General features: G+C 41.9%; 1 protein-coding gene across 5 annotated transcripts in view; it reads left to right on the top strand.

The window, feature by feature from the left end:
• LOC125467228 (transmembrane protein 196) overlaps positions 1-13,441 on the top strand; it is a 67,128-nt gene that overhangs the window by 38,588 nt on the left and 15,099 nt on the right. The window contains exon 4 of one of the 5 annotated variants that reach the window (XR_009443134.1): positions 13,070-13,238. The exons of 3 other annotated variants lie outside the window; for them this stretch is intronic. Coding sequence is in view for 1 of the 2 variants with exons in the window: in XM_059641709.1 (XP_059497692.1) it covers positions 13,070-13,078 (9 nt within the window). In the remaining variant the exon portion in view is untranslated. Of the gene's footprint in view, positions 1-13,069; positions 13,374-13,441 lie in introns of those variants that run through there. One more of the 5 variants, XM_059641709.1, reaches the window with a different exon arrangement.

Raw genomic sequence — 13,441 nt, 5'->3', positions numbered from 1 at the left:
GACTGCCAGGGTTAAGTGTCATGACTTCCTCTGTCAGTCCTTTGAGAGGAGGTTCCTCTTGACTTCCTCTGGACTACCCTGTCCTGCAGGACCTCCAGGGCCCTTTAATGAATCATTTTCCCACTCTCTGGCATCTTGGGACTGTCTGTCAGTTGCCAAGAGTCTGATATGGCATATTAGGCTTTAAACATGGCATGCATTCAATGGATACCTGTCTTTTGGCAAATATCTGAATTGGTGAGTTATCCTGGCATTGGTGTGTGGTAAGTTGAAGATAGAAACATATGACACCGAGGTTTATGGGATAGGTAAGTAGTTAATGAGGTGAGTTCTTTCTGGCCTTGCAGTGAAAATTCCTCCAAAGACCCTGGCACAGCTGCACCTTACCTGAATAAGAGTGAGGTTTCACCTGATGTTTACTCACCTCCTGAACAAGTCATAATGAACGGAAAATATTAACTCTCTTTCTGTCTCCACAGACTCTGGCAAACCAAATAGGTATTTAAGGAATAAAAGAATGACGAAAGTAAGATTAGGCCCAATCAGGATAGTAGTGGCAAGTTGTGTGTGGAGTCAGATGAGATGGGGAAGCGCTAAATGAATATTTTACAACAGTATTCGCTCTAGAAAACGACAATGTTGTCGAGAAGAATACTGAGATACAGGCTACTAGACTAGGTGGGATTGAGGTTCACACAGAAGAGGTATTAGAAATCCTTCAGAAGGTGAAGATAGATAAGTCCCCTGGGCCGGATGGGATTTATCCTCGGATCCTCTGGGAAGCCAGGGAGGAGATTGCCGAGCCTTTGGCATTGATCTTTAACTCGTCATTGTCTACAGGAATAGTGCCAGATGACTGGAGGATAGCAAATGTGGTTCCCCTGTTCAAGAAGGGGAGTACAGACAACCCTGGTAATTATAGACCAGTGAGCCTTACCTCAGTTGTTGGTAAAGTGTTGGAAAACGTTATAAGGGATAGGATTTATAATCATCTAGAAAATAATAAATTGATTAGGGATAGTCAGCACGGTTTTGTGAAGGGAAGGACGTGCCTCACAAACCTTATTGAGTTCTTTGAGAAGGTGACCAAACAGGTAGATGAGAGTAAACCGGTTGATGTGGTGTATATGGATTTCAGCAAGGCGTTCGATAAGGTTCCACACAATAGGCTATTGTACAAAATGCGGAGGAATGGAATTGTGGGAGATATAGCAGTTTGGATCGGAAATTGGCATGCTGAAAGAAGACAGAGGGTGGTAGTTGATGGGAAATGTTCATCCTGGAGACCAGTTACTAGTGGTGTACTGCAAGGATCGGTGTCGGGTCCACTGCTGTTTGTCATTTTTATAAATGAAAAGATGAGGGCGTAGAAGGATGGGTTAGTAAATTTGCAGACGACACTAAGGTCGGTGGAGTTGTGGATAGTGACGAAGGATGCTGTAGGTTGCAGAGAGACATAGATAAGCTGCAGAGCTGGGCTGAGTGATGGCAAATGGAGTTTAATGCAGACAAGTGTGAGGTGATGTACTTTGGTAGGAGTAACTGGAAGGCAAAGTACAGGGCTAATGGTAAGATTCTTAGCAGTGTAGATGAGCAGAGAGATCTTGGTGTCCATGTACACAGATCCTTGAAAGTTGCCACCCAGGTTGACAGGGCTGTTAAGAAGGCGTTCAGTGTTTTAGCTTTTATTAAAAGAGGGATCGAGTTCCGGAACCAAGAGGTTATGGGGAAGCTGTACAAAACTCTGGTGCAGCAGCAGCTGGAGTATTGTGTACAGTTCTGGTCACTGCATTATAAGAAGGATGTGGAAGCTTTGGAAAGGGTGCAGAGGAGATTTACTAGGATGTTGCTTGGTATGGAGGGAAGGTCTTACGAGGAAAGGCTGAGGGACTTGAGGTTGTTTTCATTAGAGAGAAGAAGGTTGAGAGGTGACTTAATTGAAACATATAAAATAATCAGAGGGTTAGATAGGGTGGATAGGGAGAGCCTTTTTCCTAGGATGGTGACAGCGAGCATGAGGGGCATAGCTTTAAATTGAGGGGTGAAAGATATAAGACAGATGTCAGAGGTAGTTTCTTTACTCAGAGTAGTAAGGGAATGGAACGCTTTGCCTGCAACGGTAGTAGATTCGCCAACTTTGGGTACATTTAAGTCGTCATTGGACAAGCATATGGATGTACATGGAATAGTGTAGGTTAGATGGGCTTGAGATCGGTATGACAGGTCGGCACAACATAGAGGGCCGAAGGGCCTGTACTGTGCTGTAATGTTCTAAGTTCTATGTTCTCCTGCAATTTCTGTTTTTATTTCAGAGTTCCAGCATCACAGTACTTTGCTTTCATTTAAGACAGATGAGGTGTGCACTATGGACAAGCAGGTTCTAGACTTTAAAAGCAGCTCTGGAAAAATTTAAGAAAATTATTGTGAATTGACTATAGTGAAGCTCACTTTTTATTCAGAGGAGCAAGTTATGGTTAAAACCAGTCATATTCAATGCAATTTGATCTACTTAGTCAGGAGATAAAGCTAAGTGATGTTGTTTCAGTTCAGGAAAAGCTCTAAAAGCTTTGGGACCTCGTGGCACTATATTCTTCAGTGCAGTGGAGAAACAGGGTAAAAGAAACCAGCATAACAAAGTGTGGAGCTGGATGAACACAGCAGGGCAAGCAGCATCTCAGGAGCACAAAAGCTGATGTTTCGGGCCTAGACCCTTAGGCCCAAAACGTCACCTTTTGTGCTCCTGAGATGCTGCTTGGCCTGCTGTGTTCATCCAGCTTCACACTTTGTTATCTTGGATTCTCCAGCATCTGCAGTTCCCATTATTTCTTCTAAAAGAAACCAGCAAGCAGTTTCTGCTTTCCGCAATTGAGCAAGATTAGACCTCGGAGAAAAGCAGATGCAGTACCCACTGGTGAAGCAACATGTCTGTGAAAAGTTGAAATTTCACCCGGGGGTATATGTTAGAGTGTAGTTTCTGGAATCCAGCAGGGCACAGCCTCAATTGGGAGAGTGAATCTTCGAAGCATTCTATGACAGAATGGTTTTTGAGGGAGTTTCAACGCTAAGTCTTCCAGAATGAAGAATTGCAATCCCCTGTATGTTTTTAGTGAGATTTGTTGACCCACTGTGCCATGAAGATCGGGGGGGATGGCAGCTGAGGGATTTGTGGGCTCTGTCTTGAATACGTTTGCTTTCTGATGTGTTCTGTGGGCTGTTCAACCACAGTGTCATCTACCCATATTTACCTCAGGTGAATGCTAATTGGTTTTTAGAATAAAAGTGGTGAAGAAATTGCAGACTTATGGCTCTAACTTTGTGTAGTAAAGTTTACTTACATTGTTCAAAACTGTGGAATCTTGTGCTTTTATTTTATTAGCAGATGCCTGGGATCTCAAAATTTGGGCTAAAAATTAAAGGGTGGGGAGCAATGCTCCCTCTAAGTTTGGAGGTACCATGGATGCCAGTTGGTGGGCTAATACTTTGGCTTCCACTTTCAGAAGCCGCTGCCATGCACAGACCAAGGAGATCCATGTAGCCAAATGAAAAATAATTAGCAGAAACATTGGTGAAATGGAAGGACAGACAGGTCACTTCACCTTTGGAAGTGAAAGATTGGCAGCTAGACTGCTGGCTGTTAGATGTCTGTTCCATTGCCATTATAATATTTGCACCACACGAATGCCAGACAATGACCATCTCCAATAACAGACAATCTAACTATCGCCCCTTGATATTCAATGGCATTATCATCACCGACTTCCTCAGTATCAACATCCTGGGGGTTACAATTGTCCAAAAACTGTACTGGTCTCAACACATGAATACAATGGCTACAAGAGCAGGTCAGGGGCTAGGAATGTAACTCATGTATTCTACAGCATGTAACTCATCTCCTGACTCCCCGAAGCCTGCCCACCATTTACAAGCAATAAATGAGGAGTGCAGTAGAACACTACCCACCTGCCTGGATGGGTGCAGCTCCAACAACACTCAGGGATCTTGACACCATTCAGGTCAAAGCATAATAGCACTATATCCACAAGCATCCACTCCCTTCTCCACTGATGCTCAGTAGCAGCAATATGTACTATCTCCAAGTTACACTGCAGAAGTTCAGCAAGGTTCCTTTGAGAGCACTTCTTAAATCCATGACTGCAACCATTTAAAAGTTTAAGGGCAGCAGATACATGGAAACGCTATCACCTGCAAGTTCACTTCCAAGCCTCACGCCATCTTGCCCTGGAAATATATCACTATTCGTTCAGCGTTGCTGGATGAAAATCCTGGAATTCCCTCCCTAAAGGCATTGTGGATCCACCTACAGCTCATGGACTGTATTGGTTCAAGAATACAGCTCACCGCCATCTTCTCAAGGGCAACTAGGGACAGGCAATAAACCCTAACCTAGCCACGCCCATTAGTGCTGAAGAATAAAATAAGTAAAACCCTATAAATGGACTAAATAAGCTCCTAGTCAAACTTATGTTCCTCCTGGGAGGAAGTCCTGCCTTTGGGACCTAATACAAGTCTAATCAGCTGGCAGCTACAGCACTCCTTCTAGCACTAGATCTCCTTGATAGATACTGCCAGTACTGGAAGCAAGCTGAGAAAGAAGGCTCACAGCATTCCTGAAGAAGAGAAGTCTCTGGGAATTGGGCAGGAGCCGCTTACACTGCCTTAGGGGCTAAACAAGGTTGTTGGACTTCATACTATGAGAGGGAGGTGCCGTCTTCCTTTGGTTTTAGCCCAGGCGAGCAAGAGGCACTGTCCAAATGATGTCACGTGTCTTTTCTTCCGTCCATTTTTAAACACACTGAGAAAAACAGCCTCGTCTTTAACCAAACAGAATTCATCTTTAATAGTTTATTATAATTGGTGGTTCGGCTGCTTAATTTGGCATCTGCCCAACTTCCATATTAAGGGAATGGGTTGGGACTGGATGCGAAGGTGCACCATCCATCCTGATCTGAAGTACCAGGATAGGGTGCAAAATATTCAGTCCATTTCAAGTTTTTTTTTGAGAAAATGGTTACTACTTCTCACCCAGAGTTGCAACGTTGGTCCAGAATCATAACAGATTATTAATTCTCCTAAAGAGGCAACAGAGTTTTTAAAGATGCCAAACCTATAGCAGGTTGAACATGGGAGATAGTCCAGAAATACATATGAGCCGTCAGTTCTGGAAGTGATGAGTAAATGTAGGTTTTGTCTATAGATAAGCTAAAATAGGCCTGAGCAGTTGGATGTTCAGGTTAAAAGTGGCAGTTCTAGAAGGAAGATTCTGTTTGAAAAAAACACTAGCACTTGCAAATGAACATACTGATTGCAGTGGAGCACTGTCATGAGATTTTAGAAACAAGTATGCCTGATTCACAAGAGTTCCTAATTTTTTTTTCCTTCTGGTGTCTTAGGTATGGCATGGATATGTGGTTGGAAATCCATCTGGTCACATTTGATGCTAAGGTTACAAACAGTCTGGATCAATCTTAGACAGTTTTAATGGCAGAAGTATTCAGTCAGTTGCTAGGCAGAGAATTTGTCGCAAAGTGTAAAAACAAGGTCAAAGCTTGTGACAGAAATAATGTTGAGGTTATCAGTGCTCTCAACTGTGTGCATGGAAACTGAACACCAAATTCTAGCAACTGCACATGCATAGTTAAATGCGGAAATAGACAAGTTTTTGACCAAGTTGCCTTGCTGTCCAAAACCTTCACATTAGATGGTACCTCAATGAATTCAAATTACTAGAAAATAAAAATAACTTATTCCTACCAATGTAAGTAAACTTATAATGGTGTGGTAAGTATAAATTATTTGCAAACAACTGGGCTGGCATTGAAATTAAGTTTTAAATATGTGCAGTTGCTTTGATGAAGTGTTTACTTAAATAAAAGATTAAACAATTTGAAGAATGAGTCATGATGTTGTTGAAACATACAGGATCCTGAGGAAGCTCGATAGAATGGATGACATTTTCTTTTGTGAAGGAGAGTAAAATTATGGGACACTATATGACTCTCTTCGAAGAGAAAGGCAGGAAGAACAATTTTTTTCTCTTAGATGTAGGGTCATTAGTATGTAGAATTTTCTTCGCAGAAAACAGGATTGCTGGGTCATTGAATTTACTCAAGGCAAAGTGAGAAAGGTTTTTGGTTATGATACTCAGTTGGGAAAGTGAAATTGAGACCACAACCAGATTGTTCAGAGTCTTAGTGAAGAGCAGAGAACCCCACAAGGCCAAATAGGCCATCTCTGCTCCCAAGTCCTACACTCCTGTGTGAAGGAGATAGTTATTCACCCTGCTTGCAAAAGTCCCATATCTTTGTCACACTTTCCATTTTCCAGCTAACTTATGGTAAGTTAGAATACAGAATCCCCTTGAACAATTTGTGGGCAACTGCATGTCTTTAGTACAGCAGATGCCATTTGGTTACTTCTGGAGAGTAAATTCTTTTCCAGTGTATTCCACTCTTGCCCAGAGTGGCAGCCACATTTCCCTTATGCCTACCACTTACTTAAACAAAAAATCTTTGGATGGGAACCTCATTTGCAAAACCAGCACTTGTAGGCAATCCTTTATTGGTCTTCAGAAGTTGGTGGTGAGTTGCATTCTTGAGCCACTGTGGTTCATAGGGTATCAATACAACCTTCAGTGCTGATAGGAAGGTAATTCTAGGATGTTGATTGCTTGTTGCTTGGAAGAAAATGTTCAGATGGTGGTGTTCTCATAATTTTGATTGCTGCTTTTAGCTTCTTAAGTGGTAGAAGTCATGTGTTTGGAAGATGCTGCTGAAGGAGTCTCGTCGCTAGCATCTTGTATCTGAGGCGCACTGTTGCTGCTGGGCTTCTGTGGTGTCTTCCCATGACATAATTTGGATTCCCTAGTTTACTTTCCACATGCAGTTCACAGATTTCCTCACTTTTATATTTAATGTCAGGCACTTCACTTGAAAATGGGTCGAGGCCTGAAGCATCAGCTTTCGTACTCCTAAGATGCTGCTTGGCCTGCTGTGTTCATCCAGCTCCACATTTTTTTAAGTTGAAAATATTTTGTGTCCATGCCTGCTGACATTGTGTTCCTTTAACTGAGCCTTTTCAGTTTTTCTAACTTCTCAGTTGTATGCCATTCATAAATTCCCATTTGTTAACCATTTGATTGAACACTTTTTTTAATGATTACTTCAACCTCTCTTTCTCCCTTATTCTTGCACTTTTCAATTGCTTTCATTTTGCTCTGCCTCTGTTTGCCACCCAGGTTGACAGGGCTGCTAAGAAGGCACACAGTGTTTTAACTTTTATTAATAGAGGGATCGAGTTCCGGAACCAAGAGGTTATGCTGCAGCTGTACAAAACTCTGGTGCAGCCGCACTTGGAGTATTGCGTACAGTTCTGGTCACCGCATTATAAGAAGGATGTGGAAGCTTTGGAAAGGGTGCAGAGGAGATTTACTAGGATGTTGCCTGGTATGGAGGGAAGGTCTTACGAGGAAAGGCTGAGGGACTTGAGGCTGATTTGATTAGAAGAAGGTTGAGAGGTGACTTAATTGAGACATATAAAATAATCAGAGAGTTAGACAGGGTGGATAGAGAGAACCTTTTTCCTAGGATGGCGACAGCGAGCATGAGGGGCCATAGCTTTAAATTGAGGGGTGAAATATATAGGACACATGTCAAAGGTGGTTGCTTTACTCAGAGAGTAGTAAGGGAATGGAACACTTTGCCTGTAACGGTAGTAGATTCGCCAACTTTAGGTGCATTTAAGTCGTCATTGGACAAGCATATGGACGTACATGGAATAGTGTAGGTTAGATGGGCTTGAGATCAGTATGACAGGTCGGCACAACATCGAGGGCCAAAGGGCCTGTGCTGTGCTGTAATGTTCTATGCTCTGTTTCATCAAAGGGTTGACTTTAAGATTCTGGCCTCAAAAAGCTCCCTTGACCTAATTACCACAGAATAAGTGTTCAGCTGATTAAAGATTCGATCAATACCCATAAAAAAGTCACTTTGTAGCAATTATTTTATTAGCAGAGGACTTTAATTAAATAAAGGGAATGAAGTTTTTGTAAAACTCATGACCATAAGCATTTTCTGTATATTTACATCAGATTAGATTTATTGTTTTAAAACTGATCTTAAAGATGAAGTGGGCCACAAGTGCCATCTTTTCTACCTCATTACTAACAGGAATAATTAAATTAATCCTTTTTTAAAGCAAGGGCTTCAAAGTAACATCTGTTATGAAGACAGTAAATTGATGAGAACACAACATTTTGAGTTCATATCCTCACAAAATGGCGTGACTTGATAACTTACACTGTATTGCTGATCTTTGTCATTGGCGCATAAATTTCAATGTCTCTCAGACCCATATTCCATTGGAAAAGAGGTGAGGTCAGCAGTTAAATATATCTAACTCCAGAATTACTTTGGGAAGTAATTCTCAGCCAGTGTGGAGCAAGAGATTAAGTTAAGGTTAAACCGGAATCATTCACCCTCTATAAATTTTCTCTGTCAAATACTGCTTATTGTGTGAATAATTTTCAGTTTATTTCAGATCACCAAACTATAGTTTTTTTTATACATAACTCTTACCTGTGTGTCACGGAAACACTTCAAAAGGCATAAGACATGGAAATTGTATTGAATTTGGGTACATATTTTTGTCATGTTATCTTTCTCACATGAGCTTTTAAATGTCTTGCAACATGTTTTACAGTTCCATAGAAAAATGTAACAAAAAAGCAAACAGGCAAGCAAAACAAAACCAGAGTTATAATCTAAGCAGAAAGTGGCAATAATTAAAAGCTTAAATCATTTTGTGAAGTGAGTTTTGAGAAGATTTGTAGCTCAGGTTGAGATTCTGGATGTGAGTTTGATTGCTGAGCTGGAAGATTCGTTTTCAGACGTTTCATCACCATTCTAGGTAACATCATCAGTGAGCCTCCGGTGAAGCGCTGGTGTTATGTTCTGCTTTCTATTTATCTGTTTAGGTTTCGTTGGGTTGGTGATGTCATTTCCTGTTCTTTTTCTCAGAGGGTTGTAGATGGGCTCCAAATCAATGTGTTTGTTGATGGAGTTCCGGTTGGAATGCCATGCTTCTAGGAATTCTCGTGCATGTCTCTGTTTGGCTTGTCCTAGGATGGATGTGTTGTTCCAATCAAAGTGGTGTCCTTCCTCATCTGTATGTAAGGATACTAGTGATAGGGGATCATGTCTTTTTGTAGCTAGTTGATGAACACAGTCCGCTGAGTTCTCAGCAACAAACCCAAACAAACAGACAAAACGTGCCCAGGAACCATAACCACACTCCCCTACATCAAAGACATCTTGGAAATGAATGCCAGACTACTCAGACCTCTTGGCATCATGGTAACCCACAAACCCACCAACACACTAAAACAGCAGCTAATGAACTTAAAAGACCCTATACAGACAACAAGCAAAACAAACGTCATTTACAAAATACCTTGCAAGAACTGTGACAAACACTACATTGGACAAACTGGCAGAAAGCTAGCCACCAGGATACGTGAACATCAACTAGCCACAAAAGGACATGACCCACTATCACTAGTATCCTTACATACGGATGAGAAAGGACACCACTTTGATTGGGACAACACATCCATCCTAGGACAAGCCAAACAGAGACACGCACGAGAATTCTTAGAAGCATGGCATTCCAACCGGAACTCCATCAACAAACACATTGATTTGGAGCCCATCTACCACCCTCTGAGAAAAAGAACAGGAAATAACATCACCAACACAGGAAATGACATCACCAACCCAAGGAAACCTAAACAGATAAATAGAAAGCAGGACATATCACCAGCGCTTCACCGGAGGCTTACTGATGATGTTACCTAGAATGGTGACGAAACGTCTGAAAACGAACCTTCCAGCTCAGCGAGCAAACTCACATCCAGTATTTTGTGAAATCATGAATCTATGGTGACCATGCATATGACAAAGTCGCTGCTGTGTATTTAAGTTGATTCCATTTGTTGGAATTAGATCCAACAAAGGTTTGCTGTATCTGGTCAATGATTTTATTTATGCAAAGGATATTTTTAAGTAACTTATTGTGAAAAGCCATTCATTCTTCTTCATCTGTTTCCAAAAAGTATCCACTCGCAATAGAAAATGAACAATAATACCAGTGTGTGAATAGAATCATGAGAAACTGATATTATTAAATGTGTAAATGACCTATCAATATTTAATTTGGAAACATTTATCATCTCACATTGAATTTGTAGGCTATTGAGAAAAAGGTGATTTATCCCTGTCAACTTTGACTCTTCGGTGTGCTTACTTTTCTAATTCAGCACCATGTAGCGAGTTGTTCTATTTTTCTCAAATGATTTTAGTGTCCACCAACCCACCAAGGTATTCATTCCGTTCATTAACATGTTTGAAATAAAAATTTCTTTCCCAATATCTGTTTTAAATGCTGCTTAGTTTGCCTCAGTTTACATTCTTTGGTCCTTCACTTCATGCTTTGCTGAAAGCATTCACTCAGCAAGTTATTAGGGCTTAGAATGCATTGACTGGAAGTGGTTCAGTTGAGGCATTCAAGAGGGCATTGGATAAAAATAACATGCAAAGGTGCAGGGAAAAAGCACGAGACAGTGATGTTGGCATTGGCACAGTAGACCAAACAGCCTCCCTCAGTGGTATAACAATTCTGTGATGCTTAAAATTAATATTGTGTGCTTACCCCATCGAAACCACTTAATCATTTACTTCAGAGAGGAGCATCATCCCTGTCAATGGTAACCAGCTCTCAGCCCAAGACACCACCTCGTTTCTAGGTGAGAGAGCTTGAACTTTTCTTCACAGGCCCCTTCTAGATATTTTTCTCATCAATCTGTTCAGTGTTATTACAATACCCTTTCGGACCAGCTGTGATTTGAACCTGAGTTGTCATCCATCATCATCCTCATTACTGCCTAATTCCTGCCTCATTAATACCCAGGCTCCTGTTCTGGCACTATGTGGATAGAAACTAGACACCAAGAAATTCTCAACCTGTAACTCCAAGTGGGTGGCTGGTGACTCCAGCTCACCTCCAGATGTCCATTTCCACTGGACATGCCAGTGTCGTTGCATCATCGTGACCCATTTCCAGGTTACTTACAATGTGGTTCTGTACTCCAATGAACTTTGGAGTGCACCACCACCTTTCATTGCATAGCTGCTGCAAATACACTTTGTGCTGAGGGATGGGAACCCTCAAAACTGGACTGGACAAGGCTCCACCTCAGTGCTTCTTGCTCACTCTCTTAGTACTCACTCCCTTCAGGCATATCTGGATGTTCACAGCATTCCTGTCTTACTTTAATTTGTCTTGCTTTGCCTCATCTGATCTTGTGTTTTAGTGTGTTGCTACTTTAGCCCACCTTGAAGGTTCACAGTAAGTCTGCCTTGCCTTGCATTTGAGCGCACACATGAAGCCAAGCAGCTTGTTATTGTATGTCAGTAGCCTTCAGGCAAGTAGGCAGACCTTTTGCTGAACAGCAGTCCTACATTAACCTTACACCCATACCATGTGCCAGACTGAAATACGTCATACACACTATTTGTGTATCAACCAGGCGGTCATGTTTCAAGATCTGAAGGGAATAGTCCTTAGTCAGGCCCAGGGAGACAGCCTTCAGGCAGACAATCCCAGTACAGTACGTCAAGGGCAGTCTACAGTATCAGTCTATGGAGGGGGGGAGGTGTGGAGGCTTGGAAACAAACCAGAGTGGTCAGGACCAGGAAATCTGTGCCTCTTTAGGCTTGGAAATGGGCCAGGGTCAGCCCCGGTGGCTCCAGTGGAACCAGCCCAGTTAATCACAGGAATGCAGTGGGGAGAAGTACAGAATCAGGTCAAGAGTTACTGACCTAAAGACTACAGCAGGTGGGAGAACCGGATAAATATCAGATCTGACTGACGTGCTAGGTAGTTAATTAGGTGAGTTTGGAACTATCATATGAGAAAATGCATTAGCCCTCACAGAGAGAAGTATCCGATGTAACTCAATAAAAATGACACTTACACAAAATATGGAGGGATCCAGCACCATATCTGTGTGTGTCTGGCTGTGTGTTCTGTTAACATCCCTGATATATCAAAATGTTACCAGTATTTTTCATTCTTTTGTCATGTTGGCCCAAATATTGTGGAAGCTGTTCAGATTGCATTGGAGTCCAGTAGCTGGCCATGAGATAACCACATCTCATTTTCAAGCAAACCGATAGTGAAGGACCTCTCTGTAAAGGTACAGAGGTCAGAATGGCTAAGACTAGCCTTTACAGTGAAGGCTTGAACATGTGAAGAAAGGGAAGCAAAGTGTGGGAAGGCTGCCATTAGTTCTCTAACTTTTACCTGAATGTATTGCTGGAGGAGATGAGTACCCATAAGGATGTGCTGTTTCCTCAGGACAGAAGAAAGAGATTGGTGTCCCTTAGGGAACAGGCATGACTTCAAATGGTGCTGGCTGTGTGCAGCATGAGTGAGATGTCAAGAACCTGGATACAGTGTCAAAAAAGGTTTTAGCCATCACTTTCTGACTTCCTTTGCATTTTTCTGCACAGCATTCCTCCAACCAACACATTTTGTTGTTCCACACATTTATTTATTTCTAGGCATCTCCTCAAATCTCCCTCTGAATAACTAACTCTAACTGTCATGATATTTTCATCTCATATGCATTCTTCACAGTAGACCCCCCACCACAAATGTTCTCATTTCATCCTCACAGTCTGCTTCCCATTGCACTCATCACTCTGCCTTTTCTTAATACAAAGAATGGCAGAGAACCAGCTCTCAATTTGCAGTGATAGTCCCCTTGAACATATTGAAGGAAGTAAATTTGGAGTTTGACAGGGTGGTGCTGACATTTGACATTACGAATTGAGGGATGGCAGTGACCCACAGAGCTGGTAACAGAATTAGATACGATGCTGTCACTCATTTTGAACAGTTTTATCACTAACTGGACTTAAGGTCTATGCAGTGAAGACTATTAACCTTTACCCAATGGCCAGTTCTAATCAATGTCCATTACTTCCCACAGGTACTTTAAGAGTGCCAGAGAATCTGGAACAGAAAGATGCCAATGGATCCTCAGTGGACAGTGAACACTCTGCAAATCACTGCCACTTGACAGGCATGCACCCTTGACCAGCTCCAGTCCACGCATATAAGTGGGAACTCCCACCAGGGAATAACAAGGCTGTCACATGGTGAGGAAAACATCACATGGGTGCAGTAGCAGTTGCTGAAGACAGGAACAGTAGTGGAGAGGACCTATCAGAGGGTGCTCAACTGAATGCAGATTTTTGAATTTTGGGAGGCCTTTGTGAATGGGGAGTTTTTGGAACAGGAAAATGAAATATTTTTGCTTCTTCAGCATTTCCAGAGGTAATGCAAACCATACAGGAGAAAT

The sequence above is a fragment of the Stegostoma tigrinum genome, chromosome 2, assembly GCF_030684315.1.
Source record: "Stegostoma tigrinum isolate sSteTig4 chromosome 2, sSteTig4.hap1, whole genome shotgun sequence".
Taxonomy (NCBI): domain Eukaryota; kingdom Metazoa; phylum Chordata; class Chondrichthyes; order Orectolobiformes; family Stegostomatidae; genus Stegostoma; species Stegostoma tigrinum.
This window is presented reverse-complemented; position numbering and strand designations above follow the sequence as displayed.